At 42.0% G+C, this 26,697-nt stretch overlaps 1 protein-coding gene across 3 annotated transcripts in view; it reads left to right on the plus strand.

Annotated features, from left to right (window-relative positions):
* SDC2 (syndecan 2) overlaps positions 1 to 25,608 on the plus strand; it is a 118,286-nt gene extending 92,678 nt beyond the window's left edge. For 2 of the 3 annotated variants that reach the window (XM_004047334.5, XM_055348054.2), the window contains exons 2-5: positions 8,455 to 8,566; positions 17,350 to 17,483; positions 23,297 to 23,432; positions 24,347 to 25,608. In XM_004047334.5, coding sequence (XP_004047382.1) covers positions 8,455 to 8,566; positions 17,350 to 17,483; positions 23,297 to 23,432; positions 24,347 to 24,510 — 546 coding nt within the window. In that variant the 3' untranslated portion in view covers positions 24,511 to 25,608. Of the gene's footprint in view, positions 1 to 7,760; positions 8,157 to 8,454; positions 8,567 to 17,349; positions 17,484 to 23,296; positions 23,433 to 24,346 lie in introns of those variants that run through there. The other variant, XM_063709389.1, reaches the window with a different exon arrangement.
* Positions 25,609 to 26,697: the final 1,089 nt, after the last annotated feature.

The following is a 26,697-nucleotide window of genomic DNA, read 5'->3' on the forward strand; positions in this document are numbered from 1 at the left end:
GTGTGTTCTGCTTTGCTTTTATTTTGTTTTTTTCCCCCAGTTGCCTTTTATCCTTGTGGCTGAGGAGGAAGATTTCTTGTTCGTTTATTTGTTTTTAGTGTAAGCAATACACCAGTTTCATGAAGTGTATTTTTAAAAAACGTATTGATGGGATTTTGTAATGCAAGTGTTTTGAAATTCAAAAGCAACAAAAGGACATAATGTGAACATTCTCTCCAGGTGGGATATTTGGCTTTTAATTAGTTCTCTCTGTAATTATTTTGATTAAAATGTACGAAATGTGTCAAGAGTTTGGGTGAAAAGGTTTAGTTTCCTTTTAGCTGGTTTTATTCAGTTAAGAGTTCATCATGAGATGATGGCTTGGAACACCTGAGGGTTCAGATGACATGAGTTTGTAGAATGATATGCCAGTGATACGATGACTGGGAGGTGAGCATAGACTCAGCGAGTGTGTACACCCAGGGCTGCTCATTGTTACCAAGCTTTAGATTGAAGAGAAATGAGAAGGATGGGGGCGGATGCATCCTGTTTTATGTGTTGTGATGCTTGGGGACAGGGGAAGGGGACATCATTCAATTAAATAAGCATATGAGATCTTTCTGGATCATCATATCTGAGATGCTATTTTAAATTTACCCAACAAACCACTTACTGCACCAGGTACTGTTCTGTAGAGTGAATAAACAAACACTGTAGGAGGAAAAATCGTTTTACACCACCAGATGCCCCAACGTACATACAGCAAGGCCCCTTTCTGAAAATGATATTGATTATATTGAATCATGACTACAAGTTTAGATGTGCCAAGTAATCCTCTGGCAAGAGGTTTTTTCTTTTTTTTTGGTTGGTGGGGGGGCGCAGTTAATGTACTGATTATTGCGCTGAGCAATTTATGAAACAGATTTTACGAAACAGATTTTACTTGGAGCTTTGTTGGTTTAGGAAATCTAACTGCTCTGAAGCAAGTTTAGTTCTTTTTTCAAACAAAAGAGCAGAATTTCTGCAGTTAAGTACCCTAACTTGGTGTTACTTTTTAACACACTCCTCAGCCATTTAAATGTTTTCCAAAGACCAGAGCCATGCCTGGCTCATTGGAGGCCTTCTTCATGAGCCCAAGGTTTCTTCCAAGGTCACATTTACCTTTTCTGGCAGTTCCCCTCACAGAATAAGGCCGAATTCCAGCTTTTTAAAAAAGAGACCACGTAAGAGAACATTGATCTGTTTTTCTCAGTTGTAGGGTAACCAGGTAGTTTCTTTAAAGGGCTTGGTTATTTCCTTTCACCAAATGACGTAAAGCTTGGATTCAGCCCCTTAGAAAAAAGGGTTTCTTCTACTTTCTGTGGAGTCTTTACCATATATTGGTTCCTAGAATACAACGGCGGTCAAGGGAGAGGACGCAGAAAGCATCAGGCTCAGGCCTGGGTCTTGGGCATCTTCAAGGAACTCACTTTCTCAGTGGTATAAGAAGAGCCCCACTCTGTAAGAGGCATCCAACAGGAACAGCCAACATCAGTGGCACATTCCAAGTGAGTGGTTCAGACTTCAAGGACTGTGAATAATTACAGTAGGAATTCTGTCATCTCCCAGACCTTGGGTCATTTCAGAAGCTTCATGGAACTAGAGGAATTTCTCCAAAGTTGCCTATTACTTGACATCTTTATGACCAGCCCAGTCATCCTTGTGCCTCCCACTTTCCACCCAAATGTGATTCTACCTTCATGTAACCTGATTACTTTTTTGGCTTTGGGTTTGTTTTCCTAATATGCGTGAGTAAATCATTTAAATTCATTCCCACTCTGTGGAAGGGATGTTGAAGTGTTTCTTAAAGAGACTTTAGCTTTCTATATAATGAATTAAGAACTACTTGAGATGTTTGAAGCAGTTTGGAACTGAAGACCCTTCTTTTTTTCTCTTTTGTTTTCGAGATGGAGTCTGGCTCTGTCACCTAGGCTGGAGTGCTGTGGCGCAATCTCGGCTCACTGCAACCTCCGTCTCCTGGGTTCAAGCGATTCTCCTGCCTCGGCCTCCCAAGTAGCTGGGATAATAGGCACCTGCTACCACGCCTGGCTAATTTTTTGTATTTTTTGTAGAGACGGGGTTTCACCATCTTGGCCAGGCTGGTCTCAAACTCCTGACCTCAGGTGATCTGCCTGCCTTGGCCTCCCAAAGTGCTGAGGTTATAGGTGTGAGCCACTGTGTCCAACCTAAAGACCTTTCTTAAGAGTTTCTTATGTAGCGGGGGTTAAGAATTTTCTTTCATGTGTGACCTCACTTTTGATTTTGGCTTTTTTCCATGGATGGTTTGTATGTATATACAGGATAATAAGGTAAGCCTAGGAAATTGCTACATACTAGATAGTTCTCTGTAAACAAACCCTTAAAGTAAGTGCTAATAAAGACAACAGTATGTGCTTATAAGTCAGCCATATCTAACATATTCAAGGGCAAGATCATCTTTTTCCCACAGTAAACAAAGGGCTCTTTCCTTCTGTTACATTTTTAGTTTGCGTGGGTCACCTGCTTGTTAGAGATGGCGTTACTAAAAATTAATGAATGACAATTGGTGTACATGGCTCCAGGCATCTTCCGTGTAGGAAATTTGAGGGGCATTAGGCAGAGAAGTAACTGTTAAGCCAGAACTCAAAACTCTCAGTGCAATTTTTTCCCCATCTATGATGCCAAGAATACTTGTTCTGAAAGATGTTAAATCGATATTCTGGGGGGAGAATTTCCATGATCAAAGTTTGAAAATGCTGGATTAAGCCAAGTTCAACACAGCTCTTTATTGTAGTTCTTCCCCAGTCCTTTATTATTATTATGTGTGAATCACAGGAAAAGGGAGGGACGAGGTAGGCAGCATGTTGAACATGCTCAGTGACACACATTTTGAGGTCCCAAGTCCCTACTTCTGGAGCTGTATGATTTCAGGCAACAATCTCCCGGGTAGGCCCTGGAGATTGTTGAGATGATTAGATGAGCCAATGCTTAATAAAATGCTAAGCACAAAATGCCTGGCACATAATAAACACCTACCAGCCACAGCTAATCCTTTTGAACCCGAGGCTGAATGGTCTGATGTCACTCATGTTGTGGGGCATGACAGTGCAGCAGAAAGAGCCCACACTTAGGTGTCAAGAGCTTCGGGCTCCAGTTTGGCCACCAGCTAGACCAGAGGACTTTTGAGCTACTTTGCTACTCTGGTGTTCTGTTTCTTCATTTTTGAAATAAATCAGTGATCTTGGTGACTATAGTGTCCAGTCAAGCTCTAAAATTGTATGTTCCTTTGGGCTAGCCCTAAGCCAGAATTGACAAGTTTAGCTTGAGGACAGGTATATCATCTCTGAGTGACTGTGTGGGTGACATAAATTTTTAGCTAATTATTATTTCCTTTACAATGTGTGTTGCTAGTAATAAAATAGTTTACTGAGTCACCTATGGAAAGATAAGCTACAGTTACAGCCTTTTTGGCACTTTGTAATCATCATAAAAGTTAATATACATTTGAGTCATAATTGGAGTTGGACTGCCTTTACCGTAAAACAGGAGGCATCATCTAGATGTTTGTTGTCTGTGATGTGATACAGAAATGTATTATTAGGCCACACGGATATTTTATTTTTATGTTCAAAGGCTAATTTTCTGAAAGTTGGGTCTGGGAGTCTGAGTTATCCATAATTAAGTTTTCTACCTTCTGCTTTCGTTGTTAACCTGAGTTAAAACCATAAAGTAAATTCGACATTTACTAATTTGAGCTTTAATTATTTTGACCACGGTGTTGGTTGCACTGGTTGAAAGCATGTGCAGGACCTCTGCTTAGTAGGTAAGGCATTGTGTTTTTTAAACAAGGCTTTGAATTTCTAAATAACAGATTTCCACACTGGCAGTTTGAAACATGGTATTTGTTCAGTGTAGGTTTTACCTACGTGAGAAAAATCAAACAAATAGATTTGTTCAGTTGCTATCCTACAAATTGTCTTCGCTGAGAAAATGGACAGGTTTGTGATGTTTCTGACTAAATCAAGACTCTACTACACTTGATCTTTTGTGTATTGAATTAACACTTGTTCTTGTCATTTTTATTACAACTACCGTATAAGTTTGGGCTGAATCATTTTATCAAACTCTAAATTTTTATCATCAAATGTGGAAGGCCTAAATCACCATCGCTGTCCTCAATTTTCCAACCTAAAGGTGTTTATTTCCTCTTAGGTGTATAATACGAAGGAAAGTAGTGTCACCAGATCTCTTCTTGGTGTTTTTGTATTGGTGCCTGGGGTTTGGGTAGAGGAAGCAGCAGCAGCTGAGACTAGAACTGCAGCTGAGGCCACTTGGTAAAGAACTTTTTTCCAGGCTAAGGACTTTTGTTTTGTTTGTTTGTTTGTTTGTTTGTTTTTTGAGACAGAGTCTCCTTGCTCTGTCTCCCAGGCTGGAGTACAGTGGCGCAGTCTCGGCTCACTGCAGCCTCTGCCTCCCAGGTTCAAGTGATTCTCCTGCCTCAGCCTTACGAGTAGCTGGGATTACAGGCACCTGCCACCACACCCGCCTAATTTTTGTAATTTTTGGTAGAGAAGGAGTTTCACCATTTTGGCCAGGCTGGTCTCAAACTCCTGACCTCAGGTGATCCGCCCGCCTTGGCCTCCCAAAGTGCTGGGATTACAGGCGTGAGCCACTGTGCTAGGCCCAACTAAGGAGTTTTTATGTCATCCTCTATGTGGCAGGGAGCCAATAAAGGCAGGAGAGTGATACGATGATGTTTGAGTTCAAGAACAGTCCCTCTGCATCGAATGGCTTCAGAGACACAGACGTGGGCAGTGACAAGGTCGGGAGGCCTTAGTCCAGGTCCAGGCCCAACATGATGAGTTAGCCAGAGCCGGGGGGCCAGAGGCAAAGGGGTGGAGATAGACAAGTATGTATCTTGCCTTCCTTCTAGGCAGTGTGGGTTTACACAACTGAATCAGATGCGCATTCTCCTCTGGGAATTTCATCTATGGAGGCAGTGTAGTGCTTCAGTTTCCCTGGCTGAATGTGGCATTACGCAGAACCCTCTATCTGTCTGCCGCACATTTTCTTCTTGGTCGTACCTTGTTGCTTTCCACAGCCTTCCTTTGCTCTCCTGTATTCACATCTTGCATCAGCCAAAGGGGGAAAGGTCTGAAAGACCAGCTTTGTTTTTCTCCCAGCTTGTACTCTGGACCCTGTTAGCCAACAGTATTGGCACTGCCTCACAGCGATGGTCAGTCCCAAATTAAACAGCCTCGTTATGACACCCTACAGCCAGGCTGCAGCTCTGGACTTGTGCTTCTGCACGTTTCCTTCCAGTTGCTTTCGTCCAGCATCTCGGTCCCATTGAGTAAGGGAGTGTGTGCAGAGTATGTCCCGAGGTTTTCTCCTCAGTCAAGCAGACTACATTTCGCCAGGTGTAAAATCGGTAGTTTCGAATTCACCCCTTTTCATGGCCTTGAGGAGATGCTTGTCTCCTTGTCCCAAGGGAATATTGGTGCATAAATCATTTCCCGTCCTAGGCATGTTCATTCCAGAAACCTTTCAGAACAGAGTGTGGAGTCTTCATAAAAGGAATTTGTCATGAGCGCAGGGTTTTTTTTTTTTTTATTTTTTATTTTTTAAAGGGGAAGGCAATAGAGGTATTCATTATCTGCTACAGAGTGAAAAGGGCCCTGCTTTATGTTAAATTGGACTTTATGGAAAGATATTGGTAATTTCTCCTATGTTCTTGGTGCTCCTGAAATCAGAGTGGGAGAGAACTTTGATGTCAAAATTATTTTCACCACCCTGGATCACAGAGAAACACACTTTTGGCTGCCTTTAAACACACTAAACATCTGGTCAGCCCAGAGACCACCCGGGAGCCCTGTAGACCCCAAGTAACTGAGTGGCTGAGGGTAAGCCAGCTTCTCTCGACACACCCTGACTTCCACCCCAAGTCTTGTTGAAATAACAGGCCTGACGGCTGTCCCAGGAAGTCAGTTGGCTTGTCAGGCTGCCAGTGTGGTTGAACGGTGAGGTGGCTAGAATTCTCTGGGAGGCATTTTTGGCCCATCTGCCTGGTAGCATGACAGATGTGTTAGTCCAGACAACTGGGTCATCGAATGAATTAAAATTCAATTTACACATAGGGATTAAGTATCTCAGTATTACCCTTGCCACATCAAACTTCATTGACAGAGCCAAGAGGAAAATGAAAGTCATTCAATGTTAAGAAAAGGGAAACAAGATTCTAACATGGAAAGGGAATATTTTGCTTACTTTTAAGACCGTAGGTTACTTAAATAGATGCAATGCAAGCTATAGGAGTTTTGGGGCAGATGGTCTCCTAGGCTTAAAATGGAGAGATTTTAAACTACGAGGATCCTGGAGGTCTTGTGACATGTAACTCTGAAACCTCAGTCCAAGGCCAATTTGGTTTAAGTAATCTCAGTCAAATATTTATTTTGTGTCCATGCATTTTGAGAGGGACAGAGAACACAGGTCATTCAAAACATGCCTTCAATGAGTTGTACTCTGCTGAGGGGCAAGAAAAATACATATGAAACAATGAAAAGTAACAGTGAGGGTTTATGTCTTAAACTGTTCATATGCTACAAAATCCTAAAATAGTGCTTTATAATTAGGAGGTGTATAAGGAGTGGAGAAGTCACAGCCTGTTTCATAGTAGACAGGATTTGAGAGAAGAAACCAGGAGGTCCTCCAGGGGAAGTAAATGGGACAAAGTTTAAGACAAGCAGGACGGAGAATGGCTTTTTCATGGGAGCACGAACAGTGGTTCAACCCAAGCGGTGTTTACTGAGCATCTACTATATGCCAGGCACTGTGATTGGGGGAGGGAAGCCTTGCCTTTAAAGGAGCTGAGAGCCTAAGAGGAGGCAGTTGATGATAGAGCTGTAGAACACAGGGCTCCTGACACAGTTCACAAGCTTTGGGAATTACAATCTGGAATGGTGATAGCCTTGGAAACCAGTGAAACAGGGTGGCGTCAGATTGCAGAGTTAAGCTCTGACCATTCTACTAGAAAAGTTGCAGCACACTCTTGGCTCAGGGTGGTCCAGGCCACTGGAACACCAGTCTCTAAGGTTTCAGTTCTCAGAATCCACCAGTGTGATAGCTCAAACAAAATAGATTCCCATGCTTTGCTTTCAGTTGGCACTGAGGCCTGGTGGAGAATGTGGGCTCAGGTTTAAAGTGCTTTAGCCTTGCTAGCCAGCTGCTGAAACCTGAGAAAATAAAGTGGTACTGTTACGGAGGGTTGGACCTGTCCTCTTAGGAAGGTTCCAATCACAGCGACTGCTGGAAGAGAAAGTTTTATTTTAAGATTAAATCTAGTGAAAGCCAGTGTAGTAAGGGAAACATTATTTTATAATTTCTGTTAAGAGCAAACATTCTATATGATTTTTTAAAAATAGAGCAATAATGAGTGTTGCCTGTTTCCAAACAAGCGTTGCTTAAAAGCTGCCTGTCTGCTTTATTATTTTTTTCCTGGGCTTTTGGGAGATAATGGTAGTAAAATATCAATTTACTAAAACCATTTTTTAAAGTCTTATACCTCTACTCTGTCTCCAGTTCATGCAAGTTCTTCTTTTGGCAGGATTAGGTTGAATTTTAATACTAAACTCTTACTGAAGAGTTAAGAAGCTGTGGAACTGGTATACTTAGTGACTGATCCCTCTCCATATTAAGCGTGTGATTTGCTATTACCAGTTGCCAGTAATAGAAAAAGAATGTGCTCGTGTGGGTTTATCTGTATTTGTCATTAAGGTTTTGCTAAGCCAATGAGCCCTAGAAGCAGGCGTGCAGTGGGCTTTCTCCCTGTCGGGTGAGCCTCACGGGCGCTGCTCCTCTCCGGGCACTGTGGCTGGCCTCAGCACAGGTCTGGGCTGGGGTAGAAAGGCCTGCATGGCCTGAGGACCCGGGTGACTGGGGATCTCTCATCTGTAGTGGTAAAGTTCTGAGCATTGCCAGGCCTGCAAGCACTGGTAGGATTTGATGGATCCCTGGGTGATTATTTAGCCTAAGCTAAGCCGTAATACCTGTGCATACATCCCCAAGAAAGTCCTAAGTGTTTTGTTCCCTTTCCAGTAAGGGAGTGACAAAGAGAATGCCCAAGATGGCTTATAACTAGCATTGGGATGGCTGAAAGTCAGGTAAGTTTAGTGGAATGCAACAAAATAAGCCCAAGATAGGAGTTTAGATCTCCGAACTGTTTTCATTCTACTGGTTTAAGCTGTGTAGGCTTCCCTTGCAGGTTATTAGTGCGTGCTCACCTCTCAAATTGCTGTTAAGTTGTCAGGGTGCCTGAGGAAGACTGTGGCCAGAGATGTGGATTCAGACTACTGTGGGAGTGGGAGGGGTAGTCACTGCAGTATGTACCTGAACAATCAGATATACAAGTGTGTTTCTTAATCTCTCAACATCCTGACTCCCTTGTCTTTCCTTTCTCAGAGAGCAGAGCTGACATCTGATAAAGACATGTACCTTGACAACAGCTCCATTGAAGAAGCTTCAGGAGTGTATCCTATTGATGACGATGACTACGCTTCTGCGTCTGGCTCGGGTAAGGTGGCTGCTTCTAAGCACTGGACCTCATTCTCCAGGCATGCACGCACACACTGCGCTTACTTCAAGGAGACAGGCAGGATGCACAGTGGTTAAGGGCACCGTCTTTGGAATCAAAGGGCCTGGGTGCTAATTCTAGCTCTCTCTGCCACTTACGCTGTGAGATCTTGAGAATTTATTTGCTGAGCCTCAGTTTCCTCCTTTATAAAATGGAAAGTAACAATAGTCCTTACCATAGAGTTGTTGTGAGGATTAAAAGGGAGTTGACACATCTAAAGCTCTTAGATTTGGGGGCTTGGCACATAGTGCTCTGTCAACATTAGCTTTTAATCGTATTAAGACTTTCAGAGTGATGTCATGGAAACCACCCTTCAAGAAATCCCTCAAACACTGGTTTCATAAAACCACCTACCCTATGTTAAAAATTGTAGATGAGACCAAGAAGTTAATACGTTTTTTATTCCTAGGGTATTGTAGGAGGAAAATGCAGCAGCCAAGTAAAATGATTATGTAGTGACATAATCAGATTCCTTAGTATATTATTAATAGTTATCTGTTACCACTCTAAGGCTACATAATAAACCACCCCAAAACTTGGTGGCTTAAAGTAACAGTCATTCATTTAACTCATTATTCTGTAGGTTGGTGATGTAGGCTGGGCTGGCTGGGCTCCCTCACATGTCAGTGGTCAGCTGCCGGTTGAGTGTACAGCTTTAGGTTGGGTTTGCAGCTTTCGGGTACTCATATCTCTGGGGCAGCTGAGCAGACTTGGGTCCTGTTCGTGTGGTCTCTCATTCTCCAGTAGGCAAGCTATTTTTTCACAGTAACAGCAAGTAGAAGTGTGCAAAGCCTCTTGCAGCCAGGCCTTAGAACTGGGCACAGCATCACTTTTACTACATTTTACTGGTTGAAGCAAGTCAGAAGGCCAGAACAGACTCCACCTGTTAGTGAAAGGATTCATAAAGTCACATTTACAGAGGATATGTATACACTGAGGATTAAGGGATTCTGGTCACATTTGCAATCTACCATAATTGATGAATATTTCCCCTGTTCTCAGAGTGGCCCCTGTATGAGTTCATTCTCACCCTGCTAACAACACAGGGACTGGGTAATTTATAAAAGAAAAGAGGTTTAGTTGACTCACAGTTCAGCATGCCTGGGGAGGTCTCAGGAAACTTACAGTCATGGCAGAAGGGGAAACAAACATGTACTTCTTCACATGGTGGCAGCAGGGAGAAGTATGAGCGAAGAGGGATAAGCCCCTTATGAAACCATCAGATCTCATGAGAACTCACTGTCGTGAGAACAGCATGAGGGTAACTACTCCCATGAGTCAGTGATCTCCCACCAGCTCCCTCCCATGACACGTGGGGATTATGGGAACTACAATTTAAGATGAGATTTGGGTGGGGACACAGCCAAACCATATCAAACCCCAAGAAGCTCAAAAAAAGGAAGAGCTTTCCACGTACTTAATAGTCAAGTGAGAAATTTGTGGTCAGCAGCATGGTAGGTAAGACTTATCCAGACCTTTTTTGCTTTAGGGTTTTTATAACAGATTCAACAGATTGTTAGATATCTATGTTCGGTATAACTTTTGTGATCAGATTGAGCTGGGCTTCAGAATGACCCAGAACAAATTAAAATCAGTTGTGTCTTTGGTAGAAATCTAGCCGTGTAAGAGTGAATGTTTTAAGTTGAAAAGCACAAAGTCTGAGAAAGACAAGAGAGGTGGTTGCTGACCTAGTAACAATGAGCTTACAATGCAGTCCTAATGTAAAAATAACTCTAGTTATTCTTGGGAGAGTGATATATATCACACACACAAAATGGGTGTGAAAAGAGTTGTTCTTATTGCTCACAACTCTATAAATATCTTTCACTCATGGTACCTCTTTTTTTTTTTAGCACCTTAAGAGTTCTTTGTAACTGTCGTCTTCAATATGTCCCAGGAAATAATAACTATGGACCTTTTTTGTTCCTACTTCGCAGATCTTAGAATCCAAGAGTTGTTAGTGGGGTGTACAGGTTGGCGAAGTCATTTTGCTGATTTGCTAAGGTTGACCTTAAGTCTAGTTTAAAGAAACCAGTATGCTTAAAGTAAGTTTTCTTTAAATTAAACTTAAGGACAGTCTTAGCAAATCAACACAATGACTTTGCCAACCTCTACAGACCCCCTGCCCCCATCCAGGTAAAAGAGAGTTAGGGAGGGTCATTTGAAGTCCTGAACCCACTGATGAGATAGATCAAGCTGAGGGTTAAACATGGGCCCACACTGCTTGTGCCATGGCCCTAGCCTTAGGCTGATCACTGCTGTGAAGAAGTGAAAGAGCTTCGTTCTTGACTTTGGAAACCACCTTACACTGAGCTGGAAGTGTTGTTTTTCAGCATGAAGCAGCAGTACTTTTAACTAAAATTTGTGAAGCTTTTAACTGTGTCAGAAACTACTCTAACCCCGATAACATCTCTGAAACGATAGATTCTATTAGTATTTCGATTATTCCCACAAGAAAACCTGAGGCACAGAGAGATTCACTTGCCTCAGGTCACACTGTTAGAAGGTAATAGAACCGGGATAGTGAGAAAGTGAGGGAGTTGGGCGTGAGAGTGTGTTTTCTTTCATTCCTTTGCTGTGCTGCCTCCTTGTGTCATAAACCCCTTCTAGAATTACCCAGTTCCAGCTTAAAAACACCCCAGGGTTTGGCCAGTGTACCAATTGTCCCTTCTTTCATCCAGCTATCCAGTAGAAAAGCAAATGGATTGGAAGAAATGGCTGAAGGCCCAGAGGGGACTTGGGCAAGGAGATAGGACTATGTTCTATATGTGGGCTCAAGTATGGGCATAAGCAAACATGAAACCCTTCATAAGCATTTGCTGTGTGCCACACACTGTGCCATGCTCTTGGGGCACAGAGATAAGAAAGACTTGGTCTCTGTCTGTAGGGGACCAAGAGTCTAATGAAAGAAATACAAACATGAGAAATAATCATTGTGATACCCGGTGAGGGGTGACATAGTATAGGAAAGGGCTGTATAACAAAAATGTAAGAGTTAAAATATAGACCTTTGGTTAAAGATGGCAGATTGAACACTACTACCTTTCAGTATGCAACTAAATTGACGATAAAAGAATTGGGCATGAACTCATAAGGACAAACAAAACAGTAAAGGAAACAAAAGCCATGAAGTTTTGAAAGCTGGGAAGAAAATGAGCTAGTGGGGACAGACTTGGCAGGCTTCAGAAGGCCGAGTTAGTTAGCAGTGGGGAGAGCCAAAAAGCAACCCAGTTAACACAGCAGAATCTCTTGGGACCTAGGAATAGGTGGCATTCAGTGGAGGGTGACAGTGATGTTAAACTCAGGATGATTGGCTGGAAGTCTGTTTAAGAAGTAGATCCCCTGATTCCTTTCCTCTCTCATGTAGCAAAGGGGCTCGTGTTCCCTGCCCTCAGAGGGAAACCTGGAGATTTATTATCTGGAGAGGGTAAAACAGAACCCGGGGGTATTTCAGGAACAGATGGGGCTGGGGGTACCTTATGTAAGACAGAGAAAATAAGTTCTTAGATTAAGAATAATTTAATATGGTGTGATCTCCAGTTGTCTTGTCTTCTCCCAGTCAGTTCCCAGAACACTGGCAGTCTGTCCTTTTACCCTCTGGGTAGGGGACTGGGAGGCTCCCCTCTGGGAAGCTGGACCAATTCAAAGAGAGTGGCATGGGAGCTCTCCAATGAAACGTACAGCTCTGTATTACAAAGAATAAAACTTCAATGAGAAATGAAAAATTTCAGTCAAGGGGATGATGCCTACATTTGACACACCTCTCCTGTGTGCTCAAAGCTTCTAGTCGTCTTTTCGGTGTTTCCCTCTTCAATATAAACAGGTAACCAAGGCTCCCCAGATATTTAGGAAAAACTTGTAACATGAGAGAAAGAGAAACCCCCAAATTGGGAGAGGACAGCCACTTACAGGAAGAAAAAAATTCACAGAAAAACATAGTAAATTCAGAGAGAAAAGCAGATGTTCGAACAATGGCACAAAAACAGGATACTATAAAACAGGAATGTTCTGAGACATAAGAGTTCTTAAGAGTGTGGGACTGTCATGTCAAAAATGAAAAGCTCATTTGGAAGGTGAGAAGACACAGAGGATATTCATTCATTGAGGAAGTATTTCTTAATCACTTAGTACATGGGGGAACAGGCACCATTCTAGGTTCTAGGGACACTTCAGTAAATAAAATCTAACAATGTTTTCTCTGGCTATAGGCTAATTGTATTTATTCCTTCTGTGTTTCCAAATTCATACATGCAAATGTATTTTAAAAAGTATTATTTTTATAAGTTGTCTTGGTCCATTCAGGTTGCTATAGCAAAATACTTTAGACTGGGTAATTTATAAATTTATTGGTCTCAGTTCTGGAGGCTGGGAAGTCAAAGATCAAGGCACAGCAGATTTGGTGTCTGGTGAGGGCTTTCTGACTACTTTTTAGATGGTGCCTTCCTGCTGCATCCTCACATGGCAAAGGGGACAAACAGTGTCCCTCAAGCCTCTTTCCAAAGGGCACTAATTCCATTCCATGAGGGCCCTGCCCCCATGACCTGCTCATCTCCTAAAGTCCCTCTTCTTAATACTATTGCATTGGAGATTAGGTTTTAACACATGGATTTTGGGGAGACACATTCATACCATAAGTAAAAGAAAATGTTATTTTTAAAAAAGAAAATAAGGCTGGGTGTGGTGGGTCACGCCTGTAATCCCAGCAGTTTGGGAGGTTGAGGTGAGTGGATCACTCGAGGTCAGGAGTTCGAGAACAGCCTGACATGGCGAAACCCCATCTCTAATAAAAATACAAAAATCAGCCAGGCGTGGTGGCGCATGCCTGTAATCCCAGCTACTTGGGAGGCTGAGTCAGGAGAATCGCTTGAACTCGGGAGGCGGAGGTTGCAGTGAGCTGTGATTGCATCATTGCAGTCCAGTCTGGGTGACAAGCAAAATTCCGTCTCAAAATAAATAAATAACAAAAAAAAAAAATAATAAGAGAATGAGCATGGGAACATAGAGACAGAACCGGTGCTCTGATGGAGAGATCAAGGAAGGCTTCAGAGAGGGGGTGATATTGATGCTGTACTTGATAGTGAGAGCAGGAGTTTCCCAGATGGAAACAGGCCTTGGAGTAGTCTATTTCAGACAGGGAGAACAGTAGGACCTGAAGGAGGAGATATTCAGTGGGACTTCGAGATTTCTGGTTTGAGCAAAAGAGTTAATGTTTTTAATAAAGATATTGAAAGCAGCAGAGCCATCTGAGACAGATTGCCCATCTGTCTCTATCTTTTTTTTTTTTTTTTTTTTGAGACAGAGCCTCACTCTGTTGCCCAGGCTGGAGTGCAGTGGTGGTATCCCAGCTCACTGCAACCTCCTCCTCCCAGGTTCAAGCGATTCTCCTGCTTCAGCCTCCCAAGTAGCTGGGACTACAGGCGCCCACCACCACACCTGGCTAATTCTTTTTATTTTTAGTAGGGATGGGGTTTCACCATGTTAGCCAAGATGGTCTTGATCTCCTGACCTCGTGACCCACCAGCCTCGGCCTCCCAAAGTGCTAGGATTGCAGGCGCGAGCTACTGTGCCTGGCCCTGTCTTTAACTTTAAAGTGCCAGCTTAAGGGGGATTTTCTACGTTACAAATCTCTTCCCTCATACAGATTCATCCCACTTCTAGGTTGATGACTCATATTGGTAACTCTTGTGAAACAAGAGGGTCTTTAAAAGCCCTAGACTGAAATTTTTCATTTCTCATTGAAGTTTTATTCTTTGTAAGAAAATGATTCATTGTAGGAACAAATTAAGCATATTATATGTAAAATGTTGATAGATAATTAGGTCACCTGATAAAATAGCATTATATTTCTGGACCCATCATTATTAATGACCTATATTTGCGTAACAGTTTATATAGAATGCTTTAAATATGTATCATGTCTGTTAGATATGTATCTGTGATATATATGTACCTTCGTGGGTTAGTTATTATTAGCCCCATTTTACAAATGAAGAAACCAAGACTCAAGTATTACTTGCCTAAGAGTACAGAGCTAATAAATGCCAGAACCAGTACTAGGTTTGTTTGCTTTCTTAATACCAAACCCTGTATTTATTCCAACATGCCCTGCCATTTCTTCTGCATAATAATGAATATATATGTTTTGAAATTAAAGGAGACAGTTGATAAATTAAGAAATGAACCGGCCAGGAGCCGGGCACAGTGCCTCATACCTATAATCTCAACACTTTGGGTGACCCAGGCAGGAGGATCCCTTGAGCTCAGGAGCTCGAGACCAACCTGATAACATAGTTGAGACCCCGTCTCAACAAAAAATACTAATAATAATTTTTTTTTAATATTAGCTGGGCTCAGTGGCACATATATTTAGTTCCAGCTACTCAGGAGGCTGAGGTGAGAGGATTGCTTGAGCCCGCAAGTTTGAAGCTACAGTGAGCCATGATCGCACCCCTGCACTCTGGCCTGGGTGACAGAGCAAGAAAAGAAAAAGAAAGAAGTGAACCATGGCCATCGCACATGTTTCCAGCATGTGTTGCTTTCCCACCTGCTTATTACATTGATGCGATTCTGTGGAAAATACCCATTTTCTTTTGTTTGAGGAATTTAGAGGTATTTATCAATTTGTTGTCCAAGGAAGCCTGGTTAGTTTGAGTTACAGAGTTGGAGTTTGTTTGAGTTGTTACAAATTTGACAAATGATCAACTTAAAAGGAATGTTGTATTTGAATGTCAGAAATTCTCAAATGCTATTCTAGTGAAAAGGCAACAACAACAAACAAAAATCGTGCTCAGGTAGAAAGTCACTTGTTGAACAAATACCAGATCAGAGCCTGTTATGTCTTAGACACTATGTTAGGCACTCAGGGGCCTATTAGGAAGAAGGCAGGTACAGTGGTTCATGGAAAGGTCACAGTGGCTTGGATTGCAGTGGTGGCCCCGGAACTGTAGAACGGTGTTAAGAGTGGAGGGATAATAAGAAGATAAGATTGATAGGACTGGATAAAGTATTCAAAAACAAGGTAAGGAAGAGGAAGTCAGAGTTTTGGTGTGTAGGAACAGAGGGCTTCAGTCACTGCAAGGTCACAGGAGGAGAAGAGAAAGGGACCATGAGTTCTGGTTTGGACATGTTCAGAGGTGTGTTGTACCTTTGAGTCATTCAAGTGAAAATGCCAGGAAGGCCACTGGATATGTGACTTTGAGAGGGGTGGTAAAAGCCGATGATGTAAATTTAGGTATCATCTGTGCTTAACTCATCATTTGTTGACATTGTGGACATGGATGAGGCAGAAAGTGTAGAGGAAGAAGAGGCCTAGGGACAGACCTTCAGATACTCTTTGATATTTGGTGTTCAGGTAGAGGAGGATAAACCAGCAAAGGAAACTTAGAATAGCCAGAGAGGTGAGGGGGAAGCCAGGAACTCTTAGGAACCCAAAGAAATAGGGTTTGTCAGGAAGCAGATGGCACTTGACAGTGTGCAGTGGTGGTAGGAAGTTCTTCTACTAGAGGAAGGCGATTCTGAAGAGTGCCACTGGGTGCTGTGGATACTGGTGACCTTAACAAAACAGTATTAATAGTGATGACAGGGAAAATGCTCCTGGAGGGAGTAGAATGCAGAGTGGAGAAGATGATGAGGACAAGACCTAGTGAGTATCCACCCCCACTGGAAAAATCTGCCTGTAAAACCAGGAGAGGGCCAGGCACGGTGGCTCACGCCTGTAATCCCAGAACTTTGGGAGGCTGAAGCAGGTGGATCACAAGGTCAAGAGATCCAGACCATCCTGGCCAACATGGTGAAACCCCGTCTCTACTAAAAATACAAAAAATTAGCTGGGTGTCGTAGCATGCGCCTGTAGTCCCAGCTACTCGGGAGGCTGAGGCAGGAGAATCACTTCAACCTGGAAGGCAGAGGTTGCAGTGAGCCCAGATTGTGCCATTGCACTCCAGCCTGGTGACAGGGCAAGACTCCATCTCCAAAAAAAAAAAAAAAAAAGAAACAAAACAAAAACCCAGGAGAGAGGGCAGGAACTCACATGAAATAAGGAGTCAGCCATAGGAAAGTTTTCCTGTTTGTATTTTGTTTTGTTGTGGGTTTTTTTAATTTTTATTTTTGGCAGAGTCTCACCCTGCCACCCAGGCAGGAATGCAGTGGTGTGACCTCTGCTCACTGCAGCCTCCACCTCCGGGTTCAAGTGATTCTCCTGCCTCAGCCTCCTGAGTAGCTGGGATTACAGGCGTGCGCCACCATGCCCAGCTAAATTTTTGAATTTTTAGTAGAGATGAGGTTTCACCATATAGGCCAGGCTGGTCTCGATCTCCTGACCTCGTGATCCGCTCTCCTCGGCCTCCCAAAGTGCTGAAATTACAGACGTGAGCCACCGCACCTGGCCTGTTGTGTTCTTAAAATGGAAATGGAGCATGTTTCAGTGTAGATGGGAAAAAATCTTGTCAAGCAGGGAGAAAAGGAACATGCAAGTGAAAGAAGGGCTACTTGAATGTTCAGGATAATACTATTAAGGAAAAACTTGCTAGGCTACCCACAGACACCTTTGAAATCACTTCTTCATCATGGTGAAGACCACAGGAAGCTTTGTGCTGAAGTGTTAAAGAGCCAGCCTTTTGAAAGAACATGATTCTGTCAGTGTCAACGTCAGGCAGTAGTGCCTGATAATGGAGACATCTGTGTCATGATTGCCATGCTCAGTTCATCTTCACTTACTTTTCCAGGAGCTGATGAGGATGTAGAGAGTCCAGAGCTGACAACATCTCGACCACTTCCAAAGATACCGTTCACTAGTGCTGCTCCAAAAGTGGAAACCACGACGCTGAATATACAGAACAAGATACCTGCTCAGACAAAGGTGCGTTCTATTTTCCATTGCATTGCATTATCAGGTTATTATAAATGCTTCACTCTACTGACTGTACACAACAGTCCCTTTTGTATTATTTTCTTCTTTTTGGAGCTACCCATCATGAACTATGTACACAACAGTTCTTTTAAAAGGCCCCACTTAAAATAGTGTAAGGGCAAATGGTCTTCAGGTGGTGTTATAAATGGCTCTTCCTTACTCTTTTTGATGATTTTGGCATTTACCCACTTATAATTTCTGTCATCCAGGCTCAAATTATATACAACTATTTTTCACATGGCCCTCCTTCTTAAGGAACGTCTGAAGCCCAGTTAAGAAGTAAAGCCCTGTTTCTTTGGTTTCCTGGTTTGTAGGTTACGTAATTAGAAGACTCCAGGTCACGTCTTGAGGTGGTCCTAGTCTCACTAAGTCATTTCTCAGTCTTCCTAGGCCGACCATCAGTACTACGTAATCCTTGACCTCTCTCAATGATGATGATGAACCTGGGTACATCTGTATATATTCATTTTGAGAGCTGACTTATTAAGAATAAGGTCTTTGGCCTTAGACCTGAGTAAAGTGACCAGCTAATGAAAACTTGGAGCTTGTGATTTTGACCTCGTTAATATTGCAGTTAGCTGACCATCCGCTAATAGGTAACCCACTGAAGTTAGAACATGCATATTAAAGTCTGGCAAAGACCTAAGTTTCAAATCCTGGATCCAGTCACATTTCTTAGCTTCTGAACCCATTTCCTATGGGCCTTGAAGAAGATGAAATGTGAGTGCATGTAGCATGGCACCTGAGACCTAGTCACCATTCTGTAAGCATTAATTGAATTTGGTGGAGCAGAAGAGACCAAGCCAATTCACCAAATGAGCATGTGTAATAACTGTAGTGGTAGACTTTGCAATCAGTGCAGGGGTAACATACGGCTTAAGAAAACTCAGAAGCACAAGCATCCCCTTTTAGAGCTCACCCATCTGTTGATTAGAAATGAGATGCTGCCAAGCTTTAGCAGCAGACAGGATATGAATATGGAAGGCTGTTTGATGAAGGTGGCGACAGGCCTTCCTTGGAGTAAGAATCATCCCGTCTTCAGGCAGGAATGCATGTGGGCTTTTCTTACCCTTGCCCCAGAGTACCTTTGTTCTTCCTTCTCCTCCATCCTCCCAGTGCCTGTGACTGGAATGGTGAATGGCACCACTGGATGGGTTTCTGCAGATGTGGAACAGCCAGGAAGCCAGCCCTGTCCAAATTGAAGTGCTCTCTGTAGGACCAAGAAGGGTCAATTACTATTAGTGGTAGACTTCACAAGCTGGGCGGTAGGAAGGCAGGGAGAGCCCTATGAGAACTGAGACCGACTCACCTGGCATGTGCTGAATCCATGCATAAAAGCTACTGTATCAATGTTTCAGTTGAGTGAATGAAACAAAAAAAGAAAGGGAGAAATGAAAAGTGCAGGTGCAATTGGTGGTAGGATGACTGAATGCCTCAGAGTGTGTGTGGCACAATTATCTACTATTTACTAAAGATGCATTTGGCTCTTACCACATTTTTATTTGACCACTTCTCTTGACTAAATCTGTTGAAGTCAGAGACAATTAGGACTCACTAGCTTGAGGGAAGAAACTCTCCTGGGTGAGTTTTGGCTTGTAGTGATAGAGAGTTCTATCCTAAGCAAGACTTAATTTGACATAGAGTTCTGTCTGGTTTGTTAACAGCAATGGATTGACCACTAATTTAAATTTTTAAAAATTGGTTTTAAGGAAGTAATTGCATCAGATCGAGATAAAAAATATAGAACTTTGGCAGGTGAATTTAAAAATTAAGGAGCCCAAAAGATTTTAATACATTTATATTCTTACTATCATTTGTGTTCAATATAGTAATAGTAGAAATTCATCCATTTATAGGAGATTTGTTGAGTGCTATTCATTATGTGTCGAACACTGTTTGCAGCACTGATAATGATAATATTGATCATGAATAACATGAATAATAATGATTAAATTTTTCATTTTGCTGTTTATGTGGTACAGTCAAATTGAACATTGCCTCTAGGATACCATTAGTGTAGATTTTGCTTTTCAATTGGTCTCACAGTGGCATTAATGTCACTGTTACAGATATCCTATCTAGTTTGTTGTAAATTTAAGTGACTAAAATGCAAAAAAGGGAATCTCGTTATTTGTTTGAGAAGAGCATCACTCATAAGCTTTTACTTCTGTTCCATTTCCATGGGATCCAAACAACCAGACATGGATGTGGCAGATCTTTACTTGGCCTCATTTAATCATCCCTGCTGTCTTTTTGCAGATTCATTTTGCACATACATTCATACAAGAGTGAAGGTATTTCAGATTAGTTCCATATTACAAAATGGTATCTTCTTAGTCAAGCCTTTGCTTCCATACGATAAAACATTTTGACTTAAAAAATGAATTTTCCACCCAGAGCCGCTTGAGGCTTGTGCACCTTCAGCTGCAGGGCGGCTCCAGTTCTGTGGAGTCCTTCAGTCCCCACACTCTCAGATCCCTGGATTGCACGCTTTGTTCAGCCTGCCGGATCAGAAGCTGAGTCAGAGGAAACTGAAAAGATCAACTCTCTTAAATGACTTTAGGGACTCAATCACATGGTGAAACCATATGATTTTTAATAATAATGGGACAAAGATGGTATGGATATGGATGAATTAAACTCAGTCTCTCATATTACAGTAACTACTTAGGTCCATTTCATTTCTCACCGGAACTTGTTTACCTCTCTCCCTAGTCACAAACCTGAGTATTCACCTATTTGAGATTTCTCTTCCCTTTTCTAACTTGTAATAGTAAAGCAGTACTAATGAGCAGTGAAAAGGTTTCTAGACTAGAACCCAGATAATCCATTCTCTGATCTGTTGTCTGTCTTTCCACCAGGCAGCCAGTTAATGATGGGCTTTTCATGAGAAGAATAGAAAAAACTCAGCAAAAATACTGCCAATGAGCTGCTCTCTTCTGCTTTACTTTGGTACCTGAAGGCCTGGGAAGTCCTGTCGTATTTCCTTCTCTCATAGTAATAGAGAGGACCGTGACATTTTCAGTGCATATTGTGCACCAGTGAAATGAAATTTCTCTATGGCCTCTGCTTTTTGTAAGTCATGGCAGGTTGAAGTTTAGGTAGTACAGGGTTTCTTGCAATTTGGGAATGACAGTTACTCTTTATTATACTTTATTACATACCACCTTCAGTAGAAGTGTAGCGTTCTGCTCACTGAGACAGGGACCTATTGATCTTACATACCCTAGAGTACAAATGGATCCACCTGGTCTAGCTTATGGTCCTTCCTAGCAACGAGGGTGGCCTTAAGGTGCAGAAAAGAAGTATGATGTGGTCAGGGTCCCACAGGAGCTACTTGCACAGCCCAAGAAGGTGAGGTCTTTTCTTCTTACACTCTTTGAGCCTCTAGACTTAACTAGCAGGCCGCCATTTTGGATGAACTCTAGCCTTCAGAAAGCAATCAATTGCTTTGCTGAGCCATGGTATGTTAGACTCTGTGGAGTCCTAATGAAGATGGTAGGAAGCTCTCAGGAACTTAGGAAGAGTAGTAGAGCTGAGAAGGATTATTGTCTGCAGTATTTTTTTTGAGACAGGGTCTCACTCTGTTACCCAGGCTAGAATGCAGTGGCACAATTATAGCTCACCGCAGCCTCCAACTCCTGGGATCAAGAGATCCTCCACAGGTACACAGCACCATGCCTGGCTAATTTAAAAAATTTTTTTGTAGAGACAAGGTCTCAGTATGTTGCCCAGGTTGGTCTCTAATGATCCTCTCACCTTGGGCTCCCTACCCAGCCACCTTTAGCCTTTAAACCTCAATGAAGTTGACAGTGTTTTCATCAGTGATGTTGGCCGACAAGAACTTCAGACTGTTAGAGAATGAACAACTCCTTTGAATGGGACTTCTCTAACCCACTGGTTCTTAAACTGTGGAATTGTCTGGAGAACTTAAATAGCAGTAAAAGTCAGTGCCAGCTACATAGTGCCCTGTATAGCTCAGAAGTGAAGGAGTAAGGAGAACTGGGGCAGTGCTGTTGGGTTGGAGCAGTCAGAGGGAGATGGTGATCTGAAGTCAGACCAATTGAAATGGAACCTCTAGTAGTAGGACTGTATTTTTTTTTAATGCCTTTCAGGTGATGTGGCTCAGCGTAACCTTGGGTGATTCACATAAGATGGCCAGTGATGGTGCTGAGAGTTAGAAAGGCAAGAGATAATTTCTTTGTAAATAATCCTGGGGTTTTAGTGAGGTAAAAGGTCAGAGAAGGCTTCATTAAGGACAAACAGATAGTAAAAGAAGTGCAACATTTGGACTGGGGATAGAACTGCATGAACTAGAGCAGAGTTCCCCACCCGCTTCTGGGGCCACGGACCAGTAGCGGTGGCCTGTTAGGAACCAGGCTGCGCAGCAGGAAAGTGAGTGAGCATTACCACCTGAGCTCCGCCTCCTGTTAGATCAGTGGAGGCATGCCATTCCCATAGGATCTAGGAGCGCAAACGCGATTGTGAACTGTGCGTGTTGTGCTCCTTATGAGAATCTGAGGTGGAATAGTCTCATCCCCCCCTCCATCCCCCCCACCCTCCCATTCATGGAAAGATTGGGGACCGCTAAACTACAGCACAGATACTAAGAATCATTTTTGATAATGAAGAGGTGGTGGAAATGGCCTCACAGGGTTTTCTACTGGGAGTAAGTGGTGGGTTGGGTGAGGACTGGAAGCTACCCAACACGTGCAGTTCTGAGGTTGATGCGGGATGGGAGCTGGGCTGTGATGTGCTGGCCACCTGAACGAAGCTGTGGAAATGAGAACCCAAGGGAAGAAGTTAATGTGAGAGCAAGATGGGAGGCAAATTGACAGTGCTGTGACATGGAAAACATATGATAGAAAATGTGCCGAAATAGATAACTTGGTAACACCCCAAAATACAGTGCCATTAATGGGAATAGAAAAGGAGGCTGATCTGATTCAGCAGTGAATTAATTACTACTTAGACTTGACGAGTAGAGTTAAAGGTGGTACAGCCAACAGTTAATGTCCTGCAGGCTGCTGGCTTGTTGGGAATAATGCTGACTAGAGATGCGGCTGTGAGAGGTATTCCCATAGATTTCTACTTGAGCATTGTGCAGTGTCTGAGACCCTGTGAGTGTCGTTCATTAGACAGGTGAGGAAATCAAGGTGGAGAAAAGAAGTATGATGTGATCAGGGAGGAGCTACTTGCACAATGCACGTCCCCGGATGTCCTGGTCCAGGGTTTGCTGAAGGTAATATGACTAGGGGGAAGCATTAGGAGTAAGGCTTGGGGATTGCTCCCCACAGAGTGGGGACAGGAAAAGCCCAGTCAGGCGTGAGAGAATATCTGAAAGGGAACTGTTGTCATAGTGCCCTGTGTAGTTCAGAAGTGAAGGAGCAGGGAGAATTGGGGCAGTGCTGTTGGGTTGGAGCAGTCAGAGGGAGATGGTGACCTGAAGTTAGAAGAGTGGTGAGAAAGTAGAAATCTTAGGAAATGTCCACTAAAACAACCTCACCATGTCCTTAGGATTCTTATGAACTCACTAGCTCTCTGACTTGCCTGATCATGCGATAGGTGTTGTGCCAAACCATGAACTACATGGGTCCATCATGACACCCATTGCTGTAAACATCACACAAGTGATTATTCCAGTTATTTCCTAAACTCATTCTTTGGGGGAAAAAAAAGAAATTTTGGAATATACTCATCTATTTCTTCTTTCCAGCACATTTTCTTAAATCAATGTAATCTTTCCCTGTTTCCCATATCAGTCACCTGAAGAAACTGATAAAGAGAAAGTTCACCTCTCCGACTCAGAAAGGAAAATGGACCCAGCCGAAGAGGATACAAATGTGTATACTGAGAAACACTCAGACAGTCTGTTTAAACGGACAGAAGTCCTAGCAGGTGAGTAGCCTGGTGGGCATCAGGTGGGAGGGTGCCTACATAGGCCTCTGTTAGTCTAAGTGATATTCAGAAGTGCAGCAGAGCCTGCTGTCATCTTTCTACTGAAAGCAGTCTTGTGGGTGCTTGCTTCCAGAGCGAGAAGCAAGAGGCTCAGCAAACATTGTCTTTATTGTCTGCCAGCTCCCTCAACCTACCTCTTCGCCAGCCATCGGGCAGGGGATAGGAGGTAGCCTAAAAGAGGGAAAGTTAACATCTGAATTGATCCAGAACAGCTGGATGTAGAGAGATGGCAGAGTGTGAAGATCCATCAGTCTTGCTCACAGGCATTCCACATTTCAAAATAAAGAGAACGAAAAGTTCTTTAGGGGAAGGCAGTTCATATAAGTACTGCCCAAAGTGTTAAGAACGTTGTTTCTATTTTAACTTAATTGGATGGAAGTGCAAATACTTTAAAGGGGAAAACTTTCAAGATTTAGGAACACTTGATAGTCTCAAATCCAAGAATAGAAATAAATTTGCATGCTTTTTTTTCATGTATACTCTTTAAAATTTTAAGTCAATTATACTACGTTTTGTGTTGAAAAAAAGCGGTTAGAAAATTAGAATATGAAATGTGAGTTCTGAAAAGACAAAAGTAGTTTTCAAGTATGGAATTAGTTAAGATCAAGGCCAGATTTTTCTTATCGAGGTTTTTGGGTGGTATTATTAACACTAACCAAAGAAATTATTGTATCTTCCTGAGGAGTTTCAGATTTGCATAGTTACCACGTTGCTTCATTGAATCCAGCTTTTTTTTTATTGGGGTTTTCAAATTAAGCCTTTTAAAAAGTGTAAGTAGATTAGGCTTGACAATAAAGCTAATGTCTGCAACCCTTGAATCTCTTCTAAAGTAATCTTCCTTTTGGTTGTTTCAGCTGTCATTGCTGGTGGAGTTATTGGCTTTCTCTTTGCAATTTTTCTTATCCTGCTGTTGGTGTATCGCATGAGAAAGAAGGATGAAGGAAGCTATGACCTTGGAGAACGCAAACCATCCAGTGCTGCTTATCAGAAGGCACCTACTAAGGAGTTTTATGCGTAAAACTCCAACTTAGTGTCTCTATTTATGAGATCACTGAACTTTTCAAAATAAAGCTTTTGCATAGAATAATGAAGATCTTTGTTTTTTGTTTTTTTCATTAAAGAGCCATTCTGGCACTTTAATGATTAAATCCTATTGTATTTAAAACATTTCGTGTATTTCTTTAGAACAACATAAAATTAAAATTTAACATCTGCAGTGTTCTGTGAATAGCAGTGGCAAAATATTATGGTATGGAAACCGTCGATGTTCATGGAATTGGTTTAAACTTTTATGCGCAAATACAAGATGATTGTCTTTTTCCTATGACTCAAAGATGAAAGCTGTTTCATTTGTGTCAGCATGTCTCAGATTGACCTTACCAAGTTGGTCTTACTTTGTTAATTTATCTGTTGTCCCCTTCCTCTTCTCTGCCCTCCCTTCTTGGGCCCTTAAAACCAAACCCTATGCCTTTCGTAGCTGTCATGGTGCAATTTGTCTTTGGAAAATTCAGATAATGGTAATTTAGTGTATATGTGATTTTCAAATATGTAAACTTTAACTTCCACTTTGTATACATTTTTAAGTGTCAGACTATCCATTTTACACTTGCTTTATTTTTCATTACCTGTAGCTTTGGGCAGATTTGCAACAGCAAATTAATGTGTAAAATTGGATTATTACTACAAAACTGTTTAGTCATATCTATCTAATCAGATCTTCTTTTGGGAGGATTTGATGTAAGTTACTGACAAGCCTCAGCAAACCCAAAGATGCTAACAGTATTTTAAGAAGTTGCTGCAGATTCCTTTGGCCACTGTATTTGTTAATTTCTTGCAATTTGAAGGTACGAGTAGAGGTTTAAAGAAAAATCAGTTTTTGTTCTTAAAAATGCATTTAAGTTGTAAACGTCTTTTTAAGCCTTTGAAGTGCCTCTGATTCTATGTAACTTGTTGCAGACTGGTGTTAATGAGTATATGTAACAGTTTAAAAAAAAAGTTGGTATTTTATAAGCACAGACAATTCTAATGGTAACTTTTGTAGTCTTATGAATAGACATAAATTGTAATTTGGGAACATAAAAACTACTGAATAAATCATGTGGCCTAATATTGAAAATGTCACTGTTATAAATTTTGTACATTTTTGATCAAATGTACATCTCCCCTTTGGTAACGGCCGTCTGCTCTCAAGGATGATGTGGGTTTGATTTCTAAGTGTTTCACAGTGTCTGTAAATCAAGACCAAAGAGCCTGTCGATGAGACTGTTTATTACCAGATTCACTTCTGAATTGGCCAGAGGAAATCTGAATGTATTATCCTGTGTGTGTCTAGGTAGAGATATTGGAAGGCTGCCAGGGAATTTCGAAGGTTGCAACCTTTATAGGATAACTGATGGCAATATTAAGACAGACGCCTGCTTTTGCAAATAACTTACAAGACTATAAATTCCAAATATCTGAAGGGGGCTTTCCTGATGTTGGTATCTAAGGCTTAGGCCTATAGATTGATTTACCTTTGGAATTGTGCTCCAAATGTCTACTGAAGCTTAACCGAAGAACTAATAAATGGACTACAGTAGCTCACGTTACAGGGAAGGAGGGTAGGCAGGGAGGCTCTGTGTGTTAAAATGAGGGCCTCACTGCTTTAGGATTGAAGTGGCTGGAGAGAGTGATGCCTGGGGAAGGAGATGGAGGTATGAAGGTACCGTGGCTGGTACTTTCTGTACTAAACATTTCCTTTTTCTATTTTACCATTAATTTTGTTTTAAACTGTGAGCCGTCCAAGTCGGAAGAAGACAGCAAAAAAAGCAACTTTTCCAACATAACAATTTACTTTTAATAAAGTATGAATATTTCATTTTGAGAACATTCCCTGGAATTGCCACATAATTCATTAAAAACATTTTTTAAGCAACACTTGGAACAGTGTTTACTTAAATCCTTAATGGCCTTAATTAATTCTCAAATTCCTGCCCCATCACTTACAGAATCAATTCACTTTAGAGTGACTGAAAGGAAACGATAGCCTAGCTTTCTAAAGCCACGCAGTGTCCCTCAATTACAGAGGGTAGGAATGGGTATACCTCTAACTGTGCAAAGCAGAGTGAAATTCAATTCATAGAATAACAACTGCTTGGAATATCCGTGCCAGGAAAAGAAAAGTTTCTGGCAAATATTTTGTCACTGCTGTAAAGCAAAATATTTG

This window comes from Gorilla gorilla, chromosome 7 (genome assembly GCF_029281585.2).
Source record: "Gorilla gorilla gorilla isolate KB3781 chromosome 7, NHGRI_mGorGor1-v2.1_pri, whole genome shotgun sequence".
In the NCBI taxonomy this organism is placed as follows: domain Eukaryota; kingdom Metazoa; phylum Chordata; class Mammalia; order Primates; family Hominidae; genus Gorilla; species Gorilla gorilla.